Source organism: Puntigrus tetrazona, chromosome 1 (genome assembly GCF_018831695.1).
Source record: "Puntigrus tetrazona isolate hp1 chromosome 1, ASM1883169v1, whole genome shotgun sequence".
NCBI lineage: Eukaryota > Metazoa > Chordata > Actinopteri > Cypriniformes > Cyprinidae > Puntigrus > Puntigrus tetrazona.
Window position 1 is genome coordinate 12618151 of NC_056699.1, and position 26101 is coordinate 12644251.

The 26101-nt window shown below is 37.2% G+C and overlaps 1 protein-coding gene across 2 annotated transcripts; it reads right to left on the minus strand.

The window, feature by feature from the left end:
- Positions 1-332: 332 nt before the first annotated feature.
- LOC122348170 (FERM and PDZ domain-containing protein 1) lies at positions 333-25426 on the minus strand. Of its 2 annotated transcripts, XM_043243446.1 has the most exons (17): positions 25228-25426; positions 19067-19479; positions 14263-14367; positions 14001-14164; positions 11542-11644; positions 11327-11372; positions 10453-10557; positions 9637-9732; positions 9327-9452; positions 8825-8944; positions 7673-7809; positions 7324-7447; positions 6881-6973; positions 6186-6368; positions 5938-6082; positions 4369-5448; positions 333-4185 (listed from the first exon to the last, which is right to left on the minus strand). In XM_043243446.1, exons 3-17 carry the CDS (start codon positions 14361-14363, stop codon positions 1523-1525), a joined length of 5286 nt encoding a protein of 1761 aa, XP_043099381.1. In that variant the 5' UTR covers positions 14364-14367; positions 19067-19479; positions 25228-25426; the 3' UTR covers positions 333-1522. The 2 variants fall into 2 exon arrangements, with proteins under 2 accessions (XP_043099381.1, XP_043099390.1); XM_043243455.1 differs by lacking the exon at positions 19067-19479.
- Positions 25427-26101: the final 675 nt, after the last annotated feature.

Here is a 26101-nt window from a genome sequence, read left to right on the forward strand (position 1 = left end):
TCTTCTTTTTTATTGACCATTAATGTTTAATTTAAATGCCATAAATGGACCTTCCGGTCTTCACTCTGGCAGTGCATCCAGGACTTCATCCCTTTTAAAACGCCTCTCCTTTAAGCTTGTGCTCATCTGCTTGGGCAACACCCAAGGAGTTAGGTGTCGGTGATAAATCCAGTGTCCCATAATAGTCAGTGCAACATAGATCAAAAAAATAAAATCATAAAATAAAATCCTGACTGGTAGGTAGAGTTGATGCAAAGGCTATTAACAGTTTAACAAGGATACTGTTCCTTAAATGGAAAAAAAAATGTGTCTAATTAATAAAACATACATTCTCCAGTCATTTAGATTTCATTTTAATGGGGTGAATACTGCATTACAAAGCCATTTTTAATTTCTATAACCATTCATTCTCTCATTCTTTCAATCATGCATTCATTTTTACATGCAGCCCACTATTTCCAAGGTATACAATATGTCTATGGCTTACAGCATGCCTTATAGAAAGAGAGTGCATGGCAGCTTTTTGGTATTCAGACACATGTACTGGTGGGTAAATTACTTTGCATTTAATTTAGCCATTAAATATTCTGTCACATTCAAATTTGTAACTTTCCTTCTTTCACTTTTCAAACATTTTCTAGAATAATTCGATCATTGTAAGATTATGTGAGCAGTGTTTTGGGAAAACTGGAGTGGCAGGAATGACTAAAAAGGAAAAACATATCAATGAAAAATAAATCCATGGCACCAAAAACTATTCTGTTTTTCCACAAAAATAATCTTAAGGATCCAAATAAACCTCCCTTCTTGAAGTTAAAACTGTAAAGCATGTGCAAAAGTTAATATAAAGTCTTTTGAATGAAACTGCATTCACGGCAAGATCATTCATCCGTAGGCTTTGGTATATTCTTCTAAAGGAACACATAGTAACGTTACTGGCAACTCAAGTAAAATATCGTTTGTATTTAGTAAACATTTATAATCCAGGTGATTACTGCAGAAAGCTTTTAGAACATTCTCTAATAGACACTAGGTATAGCAGAGAGAAGAGAATATACTGTATGTGCATAACATTGGTGAGAACGGTAGTGAGAAAGCAAGCAAGGGAGAGCGAATGAGAGCAGAGAATATTGGAAAATACATCACGCAAAATCCCTGTCTATGCTTTCCTCATGAAGCAGAATAAATTACGGACAACCATAGTACAAAGACAGTTATGGTTTAGAATTACATTCAATACTAAATACTTAAACCCAACATACAAACACTGTAAAACAAGCAGTTTAGTACCCTGTTTAGGAATTCTGTTCTCAGTACACTTGTCATTGTAGGTTAATCCATTCAAAACATTTAAATGGAAAGTTTTACGTTTCAGTGTCTGTATGTGTGTGAGTGTATTAGTGCACGCTTATTACTGGCATGCCACTACCTTTGGACACTGCATCAATGTTAATGTTATAGACCTCATCAGGTTTCTTGCGGTTTGGAGGAAAAAAAACTACTCAATGTAGTTGTTTAAAGGTCAAAGGGCAGTGAGAGTGCGAAAGAGCTGGGTGAGGCAGAAGACTGAAGTTGTTAGTGCAGTGCACTGGCGAGCCAGGAGTTTAATACTGAGATCATGACAAGTCTTTCTTTCTGTAGCACTTCCCACTAGCTCTGCTGCCCGAGCAAAGTCCCTGTAAGTTTTTGCAACACTTGCTAGTCCTGTAAGGGCTTGGCCATGGCGCTCTCTGCATCGCTGGCAGCTAGAGAAACATAAACACACGCTTGTCAGCTGTACCAGTGAGCGGAAGCTTTCAGACAATGACTGAAGTGTTTCCTCTGGCGTCTGCCCAACCCTGACCACGCGTTGGCATCCCGCTAAAAGCCCCCGAGCCTCTGCATGTAATCGCCTTTTGTTCTCTGAAAAGTGAGCCACACAGTTATCCCTGGGGTGTTCGTGGACCCCGTCTTGGTTCTTCATAGCGCCAGCTAGAACACTTAAGAGGGTATCCACATCCCTTTGCAAAGAAAGGAATCCTGTTGGTGGAAGGGGATATCGACGAGTCAACAGTGAAGTGATGGTATCTTCATGAAGGTCTGACAGGAAGCAGTCAGGGGCATCCAATGGAGACAGAAGGGGACTGAGCTCTGTAGATGAAGATGCAGGCAGTACTAGATGAGGGAACGAGGTCAATGGAGAAGATGGAGAGAAAGATGCAGGGGATGCAGAGAGCGACGAAGGAGGGACAGATGTCAGAACAGCATCCCCTGTTTCACCCTGGCTTGTTCTGAGGGAAAACTCATATACTGTGAGTTCATCATCAAAACTGGCGCTGTGAAGTACTCCACTAAAACAGTTGGTGTATACTGTATGGCAGGTCTCTAAAGGTGTTTGGGCACCCTCCATTACCGTATCACACCCCATAGCCAGTACCGAGCTGCAGCTAAGGTCTGGTTTCTCATGTAGATTTGGGCTAGGCAAGGAGTGTGGTTGGGTTACAGTAGGTTTGGACTTGCAGTTTGCAAAAACCCCACAACTAGAGGTGAAGTTATGGGGAGTTGTGCTTGAGAGAGTGTGGTTACATGGTTGTAATCCACTAGAGGTTACCACCCCCCAGGGTCCGTTTAGGTTCTGTGTTGTAACCACTACAGATGATGGGCTGACTTGGAGAGAGTTGCCTGCTTTGGAGCACGAGGGGGATATGGCTTTTACAGAAAACTCTTTAGGGTCAGTTTTAGTTTTCTGCTGCCCACATGCTTTAGCATTAGTATGGCTGACCTCTCTTACCTCCTCAATGACCTCAGTGACCTCTTCGGATACTATGGTAACTACTTTTACCTCTGTTACATCAGGAGAACCTTCATTCACTGTTACATCTTCAGTTGCCTCTTCTGCTACTTCGACTTCACTTGTTTGTAGCTGTGTTTCTGAAAGTCTTCTTATAGGCTTGACACTGCCACTGCCATTAGAACCGGCATTTAACATTTCCTGGGAACGTGATAAGTAGAGGGGAAGGTTCTGGATCTTTCCCCGTAATGTTGAGGCAGAGAGTCGCCCAAGGATGCCAGATGAACAGGGTGGAAGAAGGAACCTTTGGGCTGGCTCATAAGATGGAACACTAGAAGACAGTTCTCGGAATGAAGGTTGAGTTTCATCAGATTCTTGTCCTCTCACTCGCTGGGAAAATAGGTGCCTTGATGGGCAATGCGGTGCACCGTTACCAAAAGATGCAGACATGCTCTGACTTCTGGTCCTCTCTATTGGCTCCACCGAGTGCTTTCTCATTCCAAATTGTTGATATACAGTATCGTCATCTCTGTCTATGTCAGGGCTTGTGGTGTAAGATATGTTTGGGACATTAAAATAGGGTAAACCTGATGGGGATATTTGCCCTAGTCTTGGTAGTGAGCTGCTCTTTTGAGTCACTGAACTGTCTTGGAGAAAATCTTCCATTTGTTTGAATACCTGGTCATCTCTTTGGTCAAATGAAACACTGCTATCATGCTGTCCTTTAGACATATCAAAGAACAAGTGGCCTCCAAACAGTCTCTCAATTAGACCTCCCACTGCACCTTCCTCCTGATCATCTCTGCTATGGTTACTGGTGTTTCCTTCATCCTGTAGGTCCATGTGGGAGCGTACTGCTACTATAGATGGCGATACAGTAGACAGTAGTTCAGTGACTGATTTGAACTCCATGGAATCTGGTTCCATCTCTATAAGTTGCTGTTTCCGCTGATATGCTTTGTTTGAGTGTGTATCAGAAGAATTATGTGGTCCTGAGCCATTGACTTTGGATGGGTTGATGGGTTTGGATTCCAGTTGCGCTGGTTCTCCTTCAGAATCGGTTAGGGATAAGACTGTAGGACACAGACCTTGATCTGAGCATCCACCATCAAAACATGCCATCCGGCCAGCCCCTTGGTTGAATGATATGGATCCATAGTTTGGGATGCTGTTTTCATAGCTGTTACCTATATGATCCTGTTCTGGGAATGATACCAAGGATGTGTAATTTGTTTCCATGAATGAACGGCGCTTTTTCGATCTTTTGTTGAAGTATGACGATTCAACCTGAGTAAGCATGTTTACTTCTTCCTTTTCAGTCTTCTCAAGATCCACTGCCTCTTGTTCACTTGCACAGATCCCAATTTCTCTCAGGCTTAGTGTGTGTAATATGGTGCTTGACTCTGCAGAATTTTCTATAAAGAGAAAAAATCAGCAAATACATATGGTAAGTATTTATTAGCAATACTGCACACAACTATTTTGGGTTAGATTTTTTTTTTAGTGGGCACAGATAACTAATATGATTCATATGATCCACTTCATTAACATGTTATAAAAAATATTTAGAGAACATTTCATTCTCTCCTATGTCATACCTCTTGTCATGGCAGTTGAGGAGGATTCTTCAGGAGATGTGAATCTTTCCTGAGCATCAAAGAACTCGTCATCTGAACTGCTGTCTCCAAACCCTGGTGGGGGTTGAAAGATTGGCACTGTTTCAGTCTTATTCACTTCCTCTCTTTCCTGGACTGGTTGTGTTTCCACAAGACCTGGAGGAGAGAGAGGTCGTGGAAGGCTCCGGGCACTGTCAGGGGTAACATTGGAGCAGATATTGTAATAATGTCTGGTGTCTCCTTGTTCAAAAGTGAACACATAATCTCCAGAACGAGGTAGGCTGCTCCCAGGACATTTTGCAGGTGACCCCTTTTGATGTTTTCCATTCTCTGTTCCCAATTCTTCACAATCCTCCTCTTCACTGGCTGCAGGGGGACTAGGTAGACATTCAGCAATATTTGAGAGTGCAGGAAAGCAAAAGAATTGGTCAATATCAGGCTCACAGTGGGAATCAGCAGAGCACAGGTCACTTTGGGAATGAGAATCTTTGCTGTGCAGTTGCTGTGGAGACAATGATGGTGAATAGCGATCTTCACAGCAGTAAGAGTCTTTTACTGGTAAATGGCATGGGCGTCTGGTAGAAAAGTAGGTCATGAGGTCGTCTTCCTCTAGGGCATCTATAGAGTCACTGGACATGCTGGTCATGAAATGTGACTCAGTTTGGTATGAATCAGATGCTTCAGATGATGGGTCATCGACAATGATCACACACTGAGGTTGTTGAGGCTTTTTCTCTTGCTCTTTTTCTTCCTTTTCTGTGCCCACTCTCTCGTTGTCTTGTTCTACTTTTTTTCCATTATTACCACGTATAGATTCATGGATGGCTTCTTTGTCCTCCTCCCTTTCCTTTTTCTCCACCACCTCTTCTTCTTTGCCTCCTTCCTTCTCCACCTCTTCATCTTTTTCCATGTAACTTTGTGCTTTTTCGGTTTCTTCTGGTAGCATATCACTGGGTTTGACTGCTGTGTTGTTGCTTTTGGCAGTGCTAGCAACATGAGCAAGGAGAGCATCCACGTCTGTGTCTGAGTCATCAGAGTCACTGCCACAGTGTGACACATAACCTATACACAATGGCAGAAGCACAGATAAAATCACACTGAGAAAATTGTCTTTGTCAGCAGGCAAACAGTGGTCACATTTTTCACAATTCCTTTGATATAAAGTATAAGGTGGCTACATTATTGCTACTCACAATTAGTTCCTATTTTTTTGGCACATAGTAATGACATAAATGTCATATATTCCTTATGATTTTATAGTCTAAAAATGCAAATGTACATTTTTATTTATTTATTTATTTTTGCTCTTTTTAGAAAATTGTTGCAACTCAAGTATGTGAGCAGTGTAGAGTTGAAGTGTGGTTCTTAGATTCTGCCTGAAGCGTGAAGCTTTTTTTTTTTCCTCAAATCAGAGCAGCAGTGTTTTCTCTTGTTTTAAGAGGCTTTCTTAAGAGTTTTCAAAATGTTCAAAATTCATAAAAGCTGACATGGATTTTTTTCAACTTTGCCAGACCACAGAATTCAGTTAAACAAGACAAATAGGTTGCATACCCTCCTCTGCTGATATGCGGTGGCTCTTTGTGTTCGTTAACCAGGGGAACACACAGATCTGGGGGTCCACAAGCAGTTTGCAGTATCCAGCAACTAGACACAATAAATCTTTAGCTGCCACTGACTCCATCAGCAAGGTTATTGGCTGACAGGAAAAGTGTGAAATAAAGACAGAGAGATCAATGGAAGTATTATACTGAGTGTACATATGTGTAAATGCAAGTACAAGCATATACTGTATATTATACCTTTATATCCTGCAAGTAGATCTTGACCAGACTAACTCTGTCAGACTCGGGTAGTAGTTCCACTCTGGTAATGCAGCTGAATTCAGTTAGTGTGGTCATGATACTCAGTTTGTGGTTGATCACCTGACTCACCCCATAGTGAGCACCCACCAACAAACTCACCGTTGACTCTCTATCCTGCAGCTAGTAGACAGAGAGAGAATGAGACAGAGAGAGTGAAGAAAGTGTATTTGTATACACAAAAACTGATATATGGAAGAATGGAGAGCAGGGAAAAATGGAAGGATGTGGATAAACCAAAAGGGATTTCAACATAGTGCATCTTCAGTTCCTTGCATTACCTAGAGATACATTCAGTTTGAAGTACATAACAAAGAAAGCTACGACACATTTCTATAGAAAGCAAAGGGCTGAATAAAATAAAAAGTGATCCTTGTTATGCTTTGCAAACATAGGTATTTTTTAATGTTATGTTTTAAATATTTTCTCACATATACAGTCACTAAAAAATACAAAGTACATTTGTGTTATGAGTGTGCATGTGTGTGTGAGTATGTATGAGTTATATGGATGAAAGATGTAAAGCCATTGCATGTATAAATGCAGGTAGGGTACATTTACCGGCAAAATATAACTGCAGTTTAATGGATTTCATGTTTGAAAGTGGCTATTAAGACTCAGAATGCATCTCTCACCATCATAGTAGCACTAAAAGCCTTTCCTCCATAGGACTTGAGTTCAGACATCTCATTCAAGTAGCTCAGTCTTGCTTGATCCACTGAGATCACCTTAGAAAACATCCCACATATTGAAAATAATGTGAATACACATCATACTATACTTCACTAACAAAGAAAACCAAGAAAATCATTCTAAAACTTTGTGTGTGTATACCATGGTAATACCGTGGCATTTTTCATATGAAGCATGATATTCTTTCTAAGTAAAAACCCATGGTACATGGTTTACAGATTTAGTATCGTTCATAGTATTCATTCAGTAACATGGCGTTTATCAACATACAATTTAAAATCATTATTGTTTTTTATTTTTAGAGTTTTACCATATATAATGTATATGATTTACAATCTTCCACACAATGCTCAGGGAAAAAACACACATCTACACATGTACACACCTTTTGCTTGGGCTCCTGAGACAAAATCTTTTTCATGTGGTAACTGATGGCTTTCTTCAAGTCCTTTTCTCTCATGTTTCGCAGTAAGGTGTGGGACACAAAACTTTCAATACCCCACTCCTTCCTTCAGACAGAAATAGTACAGTATTACACACACTTTATAGTTGTGTGGTATAATGGCATTGTGTGTGTCAACTCCAAAGTAATTCTAAGGATAATTATAAGTTCTTTGCATTACATTTCTGAATCTATTGACAACTCAATGTACAATGTAATGAACGTAGCAGCAAGCTTTCTTATGTAGTGTGGATATGTATGAAATGGTGTTGGTGTGTGTGTGTGTACTCACATGATGGCCTTCAGTGGTGTTTTAAGGGACTGTCCACTGCTGGCTAGTTTTTCCTGTACATGTAGAGCAGCCAGTCTGAGAGCTGTGTTACATTTCATCTCCACTGCAAACCTTTCCTGCAATACATCACTCACACTCTATACACACACGGACACACACATTTATTTGTGATACAAAGGGGGACATGCCATAGACTTAAACAGTTTTATTACAGTTGTTATTATTGGAGCAGAGATTAGTTGACTAAGATTGTAGTTGACTAATAGTCGGTTTCACACGTTTATATTAATTTGATTATTTAAATATAAGTAAAACGCACTCAAGCACACTTTTCGCTGAATTTTGGTCAGGTTTTTTTATATTGTGAGTGTACACACAACAGTAGATCGTACAGTAGATGTCTAATGATGTATTATTGAATAAATTAATTAAAATAAATAAATAAATAAAGATGCTAGCGATTGCATCCGTACCGCATTTTCATGCTACAATAACAGCTTCCACACTCAACACAAACATTTCACTTTCAAATGATAATCCACATTTGCGGCCTATGAGTGATCATTTGGAGTTCATGCCTGATACAGAGCACCTGTTACTGATCCTCGTGGACACAAATCAAACAATTAATAAAGTTAATCAACTAAGCTTGTCATTGACAAATATTTAGTGACAATCAGAAGAGTAGCCTTAGAATTTATGACTACCGACTAAACCTAAAAAACAATATTGGCTTTATTTATGAATTGATTTTCTAATTTCCAAACAAACTGATCACTAAACTAAATATGACAATTTACTGAAAATTTTGTAGTGCATTACTTGCTCAGCCATTGAGAGTTGGGTAAAAAAGTAAGCCACACAACTTAGCAGTCCATCAATTAGTGTTTTATGAAAAGAAAAGTGGTATGCATGTAAAGAGCAAATCCATCAAGATACTTTATTTACCGACCATTGCTCCTGGTCAAAATATCCATAATACTCCATAATCTATAATAACACTTCCTCCAGCAAAAAACTAGACCCCATATTGTCCTCTCACATTAAAATCCACTTTTACTCTGCCACGGTACATTTCTCATAGATGTCCTGAAATTTTTATTGAATTGTTATGTAACTGTTCTTCATATACAACCAGATACAAGCACACACCTGTAAGTATAGATACTCAAAGGCCACAGGATCTTCTTTGAGCATGCTCTTAAAGTCTCTAGGTAGAAAGCAGACACGGAACAGACACCTGTAGTCGTGAGTCTCCTTCTTTTCAACCACCTGTCACAAGCATACAAAGTATTATATATACTGTATTTTGGCCATTTAAGAATTACAGTTGAGTGTAGAAAGAAGTGCCCTCGATCCCACTTTATTTTAAGGTCTAGATCTCATTATTAACTATGACTTTTGCCTCAGTAAACTCTTAATTTGCTGCTTATTAATATTTAATAAAGTAGTTTAGGTAAGGATTAAGGGATCTAAAATATGATCATGCAGTAGTACAACAGCCAATATGCTAATAATATGCATGCTAGTTAATAGTAAAAATCAGTAACCTAAAGAGTATATTCTTGTCAAAACAGCACCATGAAATTAGAAAAAAGGATTTATTATTAATGTGCATTTTCACGTGGAACTGTTTTCATGTTTGAGTGTGTACCTTTTGAATAACTTCTTCTTCATGCAGTAGATATAGCTTGCTGATGCTGTACTGTTGTTCCAGCACCAGAGAGAAGTGTTCGATACGGGTGATTGAGAGTTTCTCCTTCAGAGTCATTACTATGTCCTGGGGATTACATAAGAGGATACATGAAGCATGCAAAGTTATACAGAGCACATTAATGCACAACACAGGTTAAAGCTAAGAAGACCTTTCTTTTAGGGCAAGGTGATGGTACCTTGGTACAGTCATGGTATTAAATGGAAATGGAAATAATTACACGTACAGACTTTAGTGAATATTACAGTACCTTAACAGTGGTTTTTGATTCGAACTTGAAAGCCTTCGTTTGACCATTTTCCAGATAGACTTTCAGAACATTGGGCAGGAACAGCAGAGAGTTACCCTGCAGGTCAACATAAGATCCAAGGTCAACAGATATATTTTTTATGCATATAATAATATATGTAAAATGCATAATAGTAATGGTAGTGAATTTGCTATATTATACAACAACTGACTGTTTCAACACAGTGTTAAAACAATTCTAGTCAAGCCCAATTTATCAGCATTATTATCATATTAAAAAAAGATTAAGCCTTGCAAAAGCTGCATACAAAAAAAAAAGATAAACAGTTTTATCACTGCCTTAGTCATGTGGTGTGCTTGATAATGGGCTTGTTTAATTAGAAGTTAATTAAAAACATCTCGGGTTGTGCAAAATGAACATTGTCACAACCAATCCACCCATGGAGACATCCAAAAACGTTTATAGCTGGAATATTTCTTTAAGGTACTCTATCATCAATATTAATTATGATAAATCCCACCACCTATATAAATTGCTGCTATACTATACACCATGTCAGCTCAGCTATACAAAGATTATGATTAATGGTTAATTGAATAATTCATAAATTACTGATAAATTATTTACTGAGGTTTTGCCCAAGACTGGGTTGACTGCCAAATGCTTTCCCTATCAATGCCTTGCTATTGTTCAGCATCTTTTGTTCCTATTCTCTCTTTCATTTTCTTTATCACTCATTCTCTTTATCTCCTTTTTGTTAATAAGAACATGTGAATACTTCATTATGAACAGAAGACTGAACAGAATGTGACGAACCTGTGAGTGACCATTGACCACCACCTCCTCTGCAAACCTCACTTTAACTGGGTTTGACTTCAGTTTGGCTCTCTTCTCTGGAGTTATAAAGGATGACTTTGGACCCTATAGCACATCCATCATGACAAACGGCACAATTATTGACACGTCTGATATCTCAATGACATTATTTCAACAAACATTAATTTCACATTTGCACGAGCATAAAAAAACTCTGCATTGACTGTGACATACCTATCAGTTTCCTCTTTATAAGCCTTACAAAAAAGGTACAGTGGTCGTACCATTCTGCAGTAACGATATCAGATATCAAATCATTTCTTGGGATGTTATAATGTTTACCATATTCATATCTTGACCAAATCATGGTAATATGTTGCAATGATACGGGAATGTTTTTTCTTCCACTAAATATTATAGGCAGTTTTCTTATTTCTCACCAGACCCCCATTTTCTGCAGAGGCATCTTTATGTTATTTGTATGCTTTCCTGAAGAACAGTGACATTTTGCTGAATAGATGTAAATAATGGATGTATGTTTCTACAAAATTTCTGCTGAACAGATGCATATACGATCAAATGTTTTTAATAGGGTTATTGAAAACTGAAAGCATAATAAAGTTAGACAAAGTAAATGAACAAATAAGAGATGAGAGATGTGCACTTTACCAGGAGCTTTCTGCTGAGGTCTGTGGGCGCAGATTTCCTTTGGGCCTGATTATTCTAAAAAACTTTTGGTCATCATTTCTGCCTGCTGCTATAATGCAGCACAACACCACATCCTCCTGCCATGCCTTTCCTCATTCAGACATAACAGTGTGTGTGTGTGTGTGTGTGTGTGAGAGAGAAAGAGAGCGAGAGTGAGTACACTTACCACAGTATTTCTCAAGACGGTCAGTACTATGGTGTTCTGACATTCTCTGTAAATAAGTTGAAAAGAGTATGTCAGAATTTGTGATACAGTTGCAGCTCAAGTCGCTAGATGAACCGTTTCCCCATGTTCTGAAGATTTAAGTTGCTAAAATACTGAAACTGGGCAGTCAGATATCGTCAGATACTTTCACATAAACGCTTACACCTGCAACATACCTGATGATGTCAGCAGCCTGCTCTGTAGATAGATCATCAACGGCAACATTGTTTATTTTAAAAAGTTGGTCACCAGGGACAAGCTTTCCATCAGCAGGGCCACCTATAAAAACAGGCAAACACGGGACTGTAGTTGTCAATAATTGGAAAAAGATTTAGAATTCAATGACCACTTTGATTTGACAGGGTTATCGTGTTTTATAGGAATGTTTGAGAACATAGGATTTATGTTGTCCTATTTTCTAGCTGTGTTTCTAGTTATTTGGCTGTAGGGTAAGCAGATGGCTTCAGCCATTCCAAGAGTAGGGTTTCCTGTAGACACAACTCCATGTGCCAAGCAAATCAGCCAACACTTCAAGGTAGATGGAGGTTATACATGAGTATAGCTGATGGGTAACATTTCAATTATCACGCCTATGTTTAATAAACATTTAAAAATGTCTGTATAACTTAATCAGATTCATTTGCTATATTAAACATAAAAGCTTTAATAGTAAGGTTTCATTTTTTAAAGGGATAGTTCACCCAAAAATGAAAATTCCGTCATTAAAGGGTTACTCCACCCCAAACTGAAAATGTTGCTGTTTATCCCCATGTTGTTACAAACTTGTAACAGCATCGTGCATCCTTGGAAAGCAGTTTATGATATTTAGGATGAAAACCAGGAGGTTTGTGACTGTCATTGACTGCCAAGGTGTTGAAAAGTATGAAAGATGTCATCTTTCTTTCTGTAAAAAAAGTATTCTTGTAGATACATATTATTAAGATTGAACTACTGATGGCAGATGGAGCACTCAGATGATGTCTTTCATAATTTTCTGCAGTTTGACAGCCGTAATTTGGCCTTTCACGCCATTCACAAGTTGCTACTTGTGTAAGAGCAGGGGAATGCATATGCGTGTGTTATGGTCCTGCCATGAATGGTGGCAGACAGTGACGAGGAAGAGAAGAATTGTTGGATAAAGTCATTATTTTTGTTTTCTTTGTGCTCAAAAAGTATTCTCGTAGCATTATGATTTTAATGATTTCCTTCCTACCTGAAATTTGAACTTTTGTCAATGTTATTTATTAAAAATGAAAGTTCACAGTGAGTTAACTACCATTGACAGCTTTTGTAGCAGTAAATGTTGACATTAATGATGATATTAACCTTATCTAAGATTAATATACTAACATGAACTGACAATGAAGTATTGTTGTTTGGTTTAAATAACTTAATTTCAACATTACTGTAAAATGTTATAAACTCTTTTAATATACAATATAAAAGATACATCATATATATATATATATATATATATATATATATATATATATATATATATATATATATATATATATATATATATATATATATATATATATAGACAATGGATCTATTAACATGCAGAAAGCACTAACGTTTTTGTATCTGTTCCTTTAATATGATACTTTTTGCAAATTTAATGCGACTTGACTCAACTTTATTTGAACAATAAATATATTACCACAGTATCCTTTTTGCAGTAATGGATGCTTGTTTTGTAGCTAATGCACTATAACTGTTGTATTGATTTTCATGAAGGGCTTGTATGCTGTATAATCAAAATTTTACTTCAAAATGTAACAATCTCAGCAAGGCTTTATCTCCACAGTTTCAGCCTGTTTAGAGTGCTGCCTTAGACCTGTGCCACAGAATACTTCAACAGACCTGGTCATTACCTTTTTATTACAATGACATATTCATGAGGTTTATGGATGGCCATTTTCCCACCATCAAACTACTCCCACTGTGGGATTATTTAAAAATAAAGTAAAATAAAGTCAATCTCATTTCAGAATTGTATGACCAATGGTATCCTGCCTGTTGTTCATAGCAACTGCAGGAAGCTAATTTGGAAGTGCCACAGATGAACTCTGAAGGTAATCAAGGCCACTTGGCTAATATCTAGTACTTAAGGGTCCACTGAAGTGCCTTGAAACATGCACCTTTATTCTATGTGTTGACGTCAGTTTAACTAAAACATGAAGACAGGGCAGGACATATCAAGCCCTTTTTAAGGTGACGTCAAAAAAACCATTGATCCATTTTGGCAAAAGTGATGGACTACAAACTTTAAAAGCTTATATCTTGTAAATGTTGTCATTTGTCATTACACTGGCTTATAGATAACCTTAAGACTACATATTGGTGCTAACACCCAAAAAACTTTCATTTTGATTCCCCCGAAAAAATTCATAATATAATTCTTATAATACATAATAAACATAAACATAAAAAAACCTTACCATACTGTAAGTAGAACGAAGATTTTTGGAGTATTTCTTTTTACTACAAATGTTTATGTTTAATTTAGTTCGGTCTACTTTTATTTAGTATAATTCATTCTACAATTTTGGAGTGAAAACTGTTCCTAGACCAGTTCTAGAATCCATTTGAGCTGATAAATGCTTTAGAGACGATTGTGTGTGTAAGGTACCTTCTGTCACGTCCAGCACCTGGGGTGGAGTGTGTGTTGAGACAGTAAAGCCATGGGAGTTAAGGGTAGGGTCAAGTGGGATCTTAACAGTGACTCTAATTGGACAGCTCCTCTGCTCCTGGGAGCCATTGTCGGCAACTTGCCCATCTTCTAGCACACGCTCTCTGTGTACAGACAGAGAAATGGTAATGCTTTTCAAACACACACACACAAAAAGCGAAGATATATGTTCACATAATCACTCTCAGATTAAAAATAGTACCGGCTGATGGACTCTCTGGAGCGGCGAAGCCAGCGTCCTACCACCTGCTCAACTCTGCTGGTCCTGCGAGACGGTGAGCGACTGCGGTCCCGCTCCTCCATTTAGCTACACACAGGGTGAAAGGTCATAATCGGGCCACTTTTCATTGCAAAAAACCCAAAAATAATAATTATACAATTTCAATGATTAAACAAATCACTAATATCTGACTAGGAATAAGCAGTTAAAAAAAAAAAATCAGTTTCACACATACATTTTTAGTATTTCTTGCTCTAGAGTCTAAAGTAAATACATCTAATTTAAATGTGTATAATACATATGTATTTCTATTATATCATTTTGTTTTTAAATAGTTAAATAATTTTAAAATGAAACTATTAAAATAAAACGTATGATTTGTGTACCTGCATGTCATGCAAGAAATAAAAAATCTCTATTTTAAGGTCTAATTTTAACTATTAACAAACCTTTAACTATAACTATAACCTCAATAAACTCCCAATTTGTCTTTCTAATAAATAGTTAGAAGTTGTTTAGGATTAGGGATGTAGAATATGGTTATGCACAATATGTGCTTTACAAGTACTAATAAACATGCCAATGAATTCCTAATAGTCATGCTGATGAGCAACTAGTTAATAGTGAGAAAATGTCTGAGCCACATTTTGTAGATGGTGCACAATTTCTCCGTCCACTTCCTGTGAAGTTATATAATGCTCTACACATATTCATACAGTGCCTTTCAGCTTGAGCATGTACATCCATAATGCTCCTAGCCACGGCAGGCAAAATGATGTTCTGATTTGTGGTCACCTTCTCTTCCTGCAGTGGTGTGAAACATAGCCTGCATTTATATCGTAGATTCTGCCTATTGTGGTGTTGTTCCAGAATTGCTTTTTATGAAGGGTTGAAGTTTATTGTGCTTCTATATCAAGTATGTCCCACTAGGGAACGTGAGAGACAATCTGGAGCCTCATGGTCAAAAGAGAGAGGGACCAACAAAGACAAAGAGATAAATAATACCGTGACAAAAAAGAGAAAGAGATCCCAGGAGATCATGACTCATGGTCACATTATGTTCTCAGATTTCACAGGATTTGGATCTCACTCTCCATTTATTTTACTGCTGTCAACACTGTTATCAATACTGCATAAACCACATCAAAGTCGTTAGACTGTACAACACTTGACCAGCTATTTTGACTTGCAGAATAGTGACCATCTACGCTTTCACACTAAAAATACTTCATTTAAGGGCTTAGCTAAACCAACCAGCAATGCATCCACGTTTTGCAGCAAAAATATATTGCAAAATCTAAGGCAAATATAAAGTTACAAGACTATTTGTGCTGTCAGATGTGCTGACAAATAGCATGAAAGAGGTTTATCTTCACACCATAGGACGCACTGATACATAAAGTACCCATATATTAATACATACACATTTTTAAACACAATCATATACATTTATATTATTATATTTGATACGTTTAATATATACATAACATGTTTTCTGAAATATATACATCGATTTGTTTGTATTTATATATACATAATTAATATACACAGTATACACTTATGCATTATGCAAACAAAAACTTTTATTTTGGATGCGATTGATAGTTTGAACACATTAAGAACACCCCGATAATTATGTAACTTTGAACATTTTTATCATACTCACTGATATTTAGTACAAAATACTTTAAAAGTGCAAAATGCATACATAGTAGAGTCTCAAGCACTTGATTATTTCATCTGAGGGTTTTCAAGGGCTAATTTTAGCTTCATTCAATTAACACGGTTAATACTTTTTTGTTTACCTAATTATACAGTGAACAATGGATTTAAAATAAAGTTCAAATATATATTTTTTAGCACGATGGTGGTGCATTACAACTTTAATTTTACAACAAAAATTACATGTTGCAGCTTTAATATTCCCTGTCAGAAATGAACATGGCTGATTAGGTGGCAATAATAGGACAATTGTTCTGATTCTAATATACTTAAAAATTTCCCCCTCGTCTTCACAGTTTTAAATAACTTCTAAACGACTATTTCTAAGCATAATAATTCCCATACCTGAGCAATTAATGTGAAAAGGGATGATCCCGATAACAAAAACAACAATATGCTTTCTGAAGAGTTTCCAGAACAGTTTGTACCTCAGGCGATTTGCATTATGAATAAGGAAAAACACCTCTTGACCATGATGCACCTGCTTTTTTTTCCAGTCTTCTGCTACAAATCAGTTTATATTCTCATCAGCTATTCCAGTTATTGCATTATTGTTGCCTGATTAAATATTAATCGTTTTAATAATAAATGATAATAACATATTAGCAGCTATTCTGACTAACCACATTGTTCACTAAAAACACCCCTCTATTTATTTTTAAATACAAAGGTGTGGCAGGTAACATCCATAGATCCCTTTCTTTAAATCTCTCTTTAAAGCTAAGTTGCTTAAAGATACCGTCTTCTGTCTTCAAGAGGATTAAGCACCATATAATGTTGAGGTTTCCCTATACAAATCTCATTAGTTTTTTCAGCACTATTTAATGTATTTTTTGATATATGCTTCAGCGCTGTCTTGATCAATAGGGATCTAATGTGCATATGGCCTCCTTTCATGGAAAGGCCAGCGGAAGATCTTAAGATTATTTTATATACTAAAGATAGAGAGATTCAATTACAGTTAGGAGTCTGTGAACAGCTAGATCACTAAAATGGATCCAGAAATTAAATCTGTGTTGTAGCATTGGAATAGGGGCCCATATTCAATGAATTTCACAATGAAACATTTCAGTTTACTGCTCTCTCTCTCTCTCTCTCTCTCTCTTGCTCTACATTAGATTAGTGGCCTGTAGAGTGGGGTTTAATTCCCCCTCACGCCCATGTTCCCTCATAAAGAAGGTCTGCTTGTGCTCTCTCTCTGAGAGATAATGGCTGTATTCTATCATTAGCATGGCCAGCTAACGCTAATGGCTAGGTTGAACTACTTAACGTAAGAATTGTCTGCAATTCATTCACATTCACATGGGAGGATTACGGGTAGTGGACCAGTCAGGACAGACTGTGCTTACTATGTTACGTTAGCACTGAGCAATGCTAAATAGCTTAAAAACCATACGCTTAGACTATCGGTTATAGGATCCTAGCCAGTAATAGATCTTTCAGCTGGCTGAAAGTGTCAAACAGTTACACACTGTCTGTTTCGCAAACATCAGTCTTGGGGTCCTATTTTATTTATCTAAGCACATGGTGTAAAGCGCATGATCTAGAGGCGCATTTTCTACTAATGTGCTATTTAAAAAAAAAAAAATTGCGCCATTGACTTCAGATGCCGCAGTTTATTTTCAGTTTCTCAAAATAGCAAGCCGAAAACAGGGCTCCTGAACGTATTTAAACAACGTGGCACAGAATGGGAGAATGAGAACTGCGTCACTCTGAAACTAGCAAAAACACTTGTACCGAGCACTGCATCGGGTGCATGATAGGACCCATAGGCTTTGCTAATATGCTACAATGTAAAAAAAACTGTTATAAAATAAAGGGATGGTTGAACCAGTTGTGTGTAACTTACACTCAGCTTAGTATTATTGCATCGTACCATTATATATACTTGAAACTTAATGTTAACGTTGATATTTACAATTTTTGTTGACATTTTAAGAGAGAGTAAATTATTTTCACGCATCGGTCCCTGTTCTGCAAGTCAAATAAAATGAAGAAATGTCATATCTTTTTATAAATCTAAACATTTTATTTAACTATAAAAATTCCTGTTATGTTATTCATAATAAAAATACTATTGTAATACAATAGTAACATACCATTAGTTACATCAGGCCAAATAAGTTCAATTTCAGGATAAAGGCAAGATAAACTGAAATTAACCACATTTCAACGCAACTTCAGCTCACATGTTTGAAGACTGCCCTCGGATCATCGAGGGTAAATGTCATATTATGCGACCGCGTATTACTTTAATGGAACGCTTACAACCTACTAGCTGCATTCTGCCTTCGAAACAAATACTGCAAATAAAAAAAATCAGAGCTAATTATAAAGTTGTAGTTAGTAAGCCTTCTAGAGTAGATGTGACATTTCAATTTAAAAGAACTGTATGTAGGATTTTACACGAACGCAGGTTGCCAGATTGATGACACCTTTAGGAATGAGCGCACATGACAATGAATGAAATTAAATACCAACAGGAACGAGCATACATGATGATGAATGAAACGAAATACGCTGTGTTCTGCCAACTGGCAACCCAGGGTGCAGCAACACAAATGGGTAAACTGGGAGTGGGCAGGTTAAGCAGACCAAAACAAAGACTGATGTTCTGTCCCAGAACGCACATTTTCAAAGGAGAATAACCGACTGTACCATTTTTCCAGATGTTAACTTGTATGTTAACTTGTTTCTTAAATATCTGTGAACATATTATGGTATTTTTATGCTTTAGTAGAGTCAAAAACTTACATACAGCACCTTTAAGTAGCCCAAGAACTTGACTGAAATGGAAATGGTACTGGTAATGTTATGATTTAAAAAAAATCAGTACTGAAAATTCCCTCAGATAGCACACTGGACCATGTTTTTTAAGAGTGTACATGCACAGACTGTTACAGACAGACGACCCTAAGGTTACTGACAAGTAATCTAATTGGATTAGATTTGTAAAGGCTGGGACAGAGTTATTGCGTCACACACTGAGCCGATCACTGATCCATTTACACACATAACACTATGAACAGACCAATACACAAAGACATGCGTACACAACCCTTACCTTAGAGTCAGATTATATATTTCTCCATTGAGGAGGAACTTTTCCTTGGACTGCATCACCGGTTCTTCACAGCACTGGTTTGATCATTTGTCTCTACTCATCATTACGACGCTTCAGTCAGTTTCTAACAGCTAACATTAAATCAGTTGATTTCATCAGCTAGCTCACAAAAACTATATGCAGTGTGAGGAATTGTGAAGTTTTTGTCCTATCCATTTGCACTGCACTTATATTTTGGACCTGGACTTTCGCAGGTTACTGTGAGCAAAGAGAAAGGTTCAGAAGTCTTGTTTCATCAATAATGAATTCCAGAGTGTGCAGGCGCTTTGTTTTCTTCTTGATCCAGTGGTCCTCTGCATCAGACATGGACTCTTGCTTGCTGCCATGATGGGAGCTCCAAGGTGTCCTCAGCTCTGTCAAAGCGACACATATAATGATATCTGATTTATTTTTTATTAACATTCATACCTTATTTCACCATGAGAAGCGTTTCTGGCGTGGCTGACCACAGAATTTGAGTCAGTACAGTACAACTATGCTGCATGATTCTCATTGCCTTCTTAACTTGATGATAATTAACAATTTATAGACGAGCTGTAGCGGCAACACTGCTACAAATACATTTATATGAGTGCTTTTTTCTGTGTTTTTGATTGCTCGGAGCAGGTTTTCTCTCATCCCTGAGTGAGGAGTAGGGCTGGGAGGTAAATCAAGTTTGTACAATTTATTCGATATAGCCTAAGCGATGAGGTTATGTCGATGTACAGTAGATACTGTTAACACGCGTAGTTTAGCCATTGCCCGTCAGGTTACTCTGACAAATGTGCTTTTTAATGCATTTGAGATGTGATGTTTTCCTCAGTGTATTTGACAACTATATTCTTTATCCATCTGTGAATGTTAGAAAGTCAAGAAAATATTTCCATTTTGCTGCCAGGAGTGCATGAGCCTGCAAAATTACAGATGAAGCATTTGTTGTTAGATAATAAATGTGCCAACTATATAATAACTATAAAGTTGTTGTAATGGAGATGATAAAAACAGCCTAATACAACTAGTCTGTGCTTTGTATTTGAAAATGTATTTTCAGTTTAGTGAATTGAACTTCTGCTTTAAAGAGGGTTATTTTAACCATTTTTTGGACATAAAATAGTATATCTCTTACCCCTAAAGACAAGTGAAAAATTGAATTTGAGTGGAGTGACAAAAATACCTCGCGTTAGATGAACTATTTGTGTTTCTGTGGTCAGCTGCACATGAGACATTTTCCATAGTATCATAGTATCTTACTCACACATTCATGGTTAGATCAGATCCTCGCAGATTTTCACTTGAAATCATTTGCAAAAAAAGAATTGGGGATGACCAGAAAGGCCTTTTTCAAGATTTGGTAAAGCGGTACCAATAAAAATGAATAGTCACATTAGGTTGCGACATGTTTGATGTTCAAAGCTGTTTGGCCACAAAGGATTCAGCTCTTTCAGTTTGAGCTCTCTCAGTGAAAAGCAGTTTTCATGTTTAAATGAGGAACGATATACTGCAGGAACAACAGCATTTTGGTGGGAATAGTCTAAGAGGGACTATTTTGGTCAGTGTGTTGTACCTTTCTATTTATTTACTACAACTGCAGTATTATATAAGTGCATGAATACTGTAATCTTCTAATGTCCTAATCCAAAGTGAAGCTAATAAAGTTTGAAACAAGAAGAGAACTAATCAACTAATCAATGCTTATCTAGGTTTCGGTTGTTTAATGGACAGATTGTTAACTCCATTTATGCAGACTATATGCCATACAGCTGTATTTTTTGATTGCACAAAAATACTGTTTCTAAGCTTGTTTTTAACCACTAAAACCGCTCCATACCAGATCGCATATATATAAAAAAAATTGACTACTTTTATCAAACCATAAAACTCAGTGTGGCCGCTGTGTAGACTCTGCCTCACAATTGAGCTCATTTACATTACATTCGAGGTACATATTTGTTTTAGTTCATGTATTCCCTGGGAATCATTCCCATGACCTTGACATTACTCTGTTTGAGCTACAATAATGCTTTTCAAACGATCCTCCACTATGATGTGTTTGAGTTACATGAATCAGTTCACCCCTGTAGCTCAAATCTTGTTAGCATATGGTAGAACAAGTCTTGGGTTTGATTCCCATGAACTGAATGATAATTTGAAGGCTATGGAAGTCACTTTGGATAAAAAGTGGCAGTGTCTGCCAAATACATGTAAATGTAAATGTAACCAACCGAACAAAATTATTTATTAAAATGAATCTCTGATTGATTTAAATCCCTAAAATTGCAATTCATTTGTAGAATATATTATATATATATATATATATATATATATATATATTTATATATATCTATATATATCTTTTTATGTGAGTAAAATATAAAAAGAACTTCTGTTTACAAATATTTTGCTTTCTACTTAGTGTAAAAAACATAATTTATTCTGCTTGAAGAAATTAAATTACATAACCGCTCTGGAATAGCTTGTTATGTTTTGTTTTTTCTTCTCAAAAATGTATAACTATTTTGATGATTGGGAAGCTTATAAAGAAGCAATAACAAAGTAGCTTCCTCAACACTGATAAAGTGACAATGGACGTCTGAGGCGGATATTAAGAGAGAGAAAGAAAGACAGAACCATCAGGCTTGTCGGAGTCCCCTCTGAACATTTTCAGCTCCTAGCTGTTGAATAATTAATGTATCCAGCGCAAAAACAGAGAACACAGCTCTCTTTTTCCCTCTCACTCACTTGTTCTCTGCTTTCCATAGTTTATCCTTCCCTCAGTGCTATTTTCCCTCATAACCACAGCCTGCCTTGTCAGAATCTTTCGGTGCCATTATTTCATTTCTCTTACTTATGTGTCTTTCTCATTTAGTCAAATTAAGAATCGAAAAAAAGTGCGAAACAAAAGCTCTACAGAAAAAAGACATTGAACAATGAGAGTGCATTTGTTCTGAGTACACAATGAATGGACGAAAAAGACTCAATAAAATGTTTATGATTTTTTTTTCCCTCATGCAAAATTGATAACGCTCTAGAATGGTGTCTTTTGATTGGTTCGTTTGCTATATGTGTTGTCTGAACAGATGCATATCTATGAAGTTCCCAGCACTGTATGCATCCTTCAAGCTCTCCTTAAACGCTTTGATAATCCTATCATTGCCCTTAAACTCTTCTTTCAGACTTACTGAGTGCAAAAGAGAGAGAGAACCACAGAGTGCACAGGCTTTAATAATGCATCTAGATAATGCTGCCTCACCACTCACACACACACACACAAGCACAACAACACAGAAAGACAGCGAAAGAGTGGCACAGCAGCATGATCTGAGCTCTGCATGTCTTCGGAGGTAGCTGAATGGAGATCGGGAGGTTGTAGATAAAGGGTGAATGGCAGGGGGTTGAAAAAATGAGAAAGAGATGTATAGAAGAAAGGGAAGAGAATGAGATGGCTTGGCAGATTACAGATTCTAAATAAAGACATAGGGAAAAGACCCGGAGACGTTACGATTGTGTGTGCACTGCATGATTTGTTCTGGGATTCGTGGCATGAGGAGAGAGGTGTGGCATTTAAAAGGAGGAAACGCATCATCGGTTCTCCTTCCTATAAAGAGCTTGAGTTACGTACGTTCAAATTGGCTAGGCATGTTATTAAGAAATAAATCAAATGACGTTTTCTGTTCGTCAAAGAAACCTGGTTTTCCCAAAATGTTACGCAGCAAAATGGTTCTCAACATCAATAATAGCGATAACCGTTGTTAACGACACAAAACAGCATATTAAAATGATTTCTGAAGGATCACTTAAGACTGGACTAATGGCTTCTGACAATTCTGCTTTGCTATCACAGAAATAAAGTGTAAAAGGTATTATAATAGAAAATGTTTTTTTTGTTGTAATAATAATTCCCAACTTTGCAGTTTTGTTATTTACTGCATTTTAATCAGCCATTTGAACGTCAGAAAATATTTCAAATACATTTTCGAGGTTAAAATGATTTTTTTACAAATACCGTGAATTATTAATTCATAAATATCATTACCTTTTAAGTAGTCTCAACACATATTTTACAACCTGAGCTAATTGTCAGAAGTATTGAAATGATTAGTCCTAAGAGCCTTATTGACTTTGACAGATAGTCAGATCACTGTACTGACATCAGCAGGGCTAACTAAACCATCTGTCAAGGGTCTACCACCTTTCTGCAGGTCAAGGACCCCTTGGTGCACGGACAGACAGGCCATACATAATGTATAAAACGTTACAGTAAAGTGTTGCATTTTAAGCCTGGCCTATAATAAAATGCGTATAGTATCACACTAATGTATTTACATACTTTGATAGCAAGTCCATTAGAGTCATATAAAAGTATGTATAGTATTAAGGTATAAATACACACACTTATACAGATGGGAGACAAATTAGAAGAAAATTCACAGGCTGTTGTTCTGAGTGATCACCTTTATCCCATCAGGAATAATTACTGTCCTGATGCATGTGGTCACACCGCCCTCATCCAAAGGTCACGAGAGGTCAGTGAACGCTTTGATGATTTTTAGCTGCCCATCATCAGTGTCACGTGACGCTTCAGAAATGATTGCATGCTAATTTGATGCTAAAGAAAATTTCTAGATGATCAGTGTTAGAAAAATAGCTGCACTGCTTAATATCTACGTGGAAACGGTGATCAAGCCTTTGATGATCTGACATTTTAGTTTGATATGGGTTGGAAGAACGAAAGCTTTAGCTAAAATTTAGCTCCTTATTTTTTTATTTTGGGTTGTTTTGTTCCATGCATATGCCTATTTGTACATAAGTCTTCCTTATTCTAGAGGTTGCTATATTCGGAAGTCAGTATCGATACAATGAATACTAAGTCTTTACCTCTCTCTTTGGATAGATGCATACATTTCTTTTTATACACAAACGTGTGCGCTGAATCCATGTGCCTGTAACCGGAGATGTCATTTGCCCTGGGGGCTTCAGTCACTCTCATATGGAGAGCGTAATCAGATCAGTTCCTGTTGGAGATCTCCCTCTCCAAAAGCCACTTAAATGAATATCGGCACAAATGGGCCAATTTCAGCTGTTAGCAGCTTGCAAAATGCTGCTCCATGCCTGAAAGATAGATGTGCTGTTATAAAAGTCTGCGTTGTCTTGTAGGGCATGCAAGATCACAGTCACATCAGTCGTTTTAAGCATCGGTTTACGCTCTTATGCCTATTATTTAGTCGCACCGAGCATATCATCACTGGATTATCAGGTTTTAAACATGCGGCAGACATCTAAGCGCCGTCTGTTTTGGTAAGTTTACGATTACAAGGCATCAAGAATTCACAGTATTCAGCTGCTCCTAAAAATAACAGCATAAATGAATTATGGCCTTTTCTGAAGCCTGCCGGATCTCCTGCCTGATTTCCGCCCTCACGGTTTTTACTACATGCTAATTATTATTACTATTACAGCCGTGTTTTGTAACGTTTGCACCAAAATGGTTAAAAATCAAGAATGCATCAATCAAACGAAGGAAAGTTTGAACATGCGCTGCGACAATAGACATATTGTAACGAATGCCTGTCCCAACTTCCCTCATGAATCATCAGACTCCACTAAAGGAAACGTGAACCTTTCGGGCTTGCTGTAACTAATGACACGAAATGTTTTAATATGCATTTTTGTGCAAGCTCCATCTCTTAAAGGAAGCAATGAATTCATCTCTCACTCAAATAAACAAGGTTATCTGGCATTCCCTGAAATGCTGTAATAAGATAATATAATAATATTGCCTGTGGGGCAGAGTCTCCGTATCAGACAACTAGCAAAGACGAACAGTAACGCTGCTAGCCTATTATCACTGTTTTTTCATGATTATTTTTCATACAGAGCAACGGAATACAAAACGGCTTCTGTAAGAAAAAAATGAAATGGATGTATCTAATGAATGCTCGCTGTCTATTAGTTGATCACAATCTGAAAGACACCTTTTAAAAGCCGACTGGGCTGACGGAGTGAAAGTGTCATTCACTTAATTGGCTTTAATCTGTCAAACGCGCCTAGTTCTGTCAGTGACGCGCCTTCATCTTCACGCCACGGCGTTTATCAACAACATTTATGTGCTGTGTATCACTCACCTTACGGGAAGAGTAACGTTTTCGTGAACTATCCATCGCCTTGCGCCGACAGGAGACTCATCGGGACGGTAAATAAATAAAGTGAAGGTGGGTTAGTCCGATGGGAGTTTCACAGAGACGCACTTCAGTTTAACCGTTTAATCTGCTTTCCGCGCTTGATAAGTCCGACTCTCTCTCTCTCTCTCTCTCTCTCTCTCTCTCTCTCTCTCTCTCTCTCTCTCTCTCTCTCTCTCTCTGTCTCCCGCCCTCTCTCTCTCTCCTCCTCCTCCTCTTCTTAAGGTTGAGATTCTAGGGGCTTTATTGCCCTCTTAAATCCTCTACATTGCCATAGATATACACCAGATACACGTGTATACACACACACACACACACACACACACACACACACACACACACACACACACACACACACACACACACACACATACCATGTGAAGTTTTATAGGCATTATGCTATAGCGCAAAAGGCGCGCGCTCTCGATGTCTCACCAATTTCAAAGCGTACTGGCTTTTTACGTGAAAATATCAATGCACACAATTTAAAAAAGTTAATATTAATTGTATAGGCTCCAATTTAATATATTTTATTGTTTTAAATAATAGCCTGAAGTATTATTATTATTATTATTATTATTATTATTATTATTATTATTATTATTATTATTATTATTATTATTATTATGAGGCATTAAAGAGACACACACAGCTGACATACACAAGCGAATCTTGCATATAGGTCTGTTAATATGATACACGGTAACCATTTCACTCCTTGAGTAGCCCAAACCATGCATCTTAAAGTTTTCTCATATTAAAAATAGCTGAAAAAATACACAACTTGTTAGTATTCATTGAATAATAGTCGCACATTTAA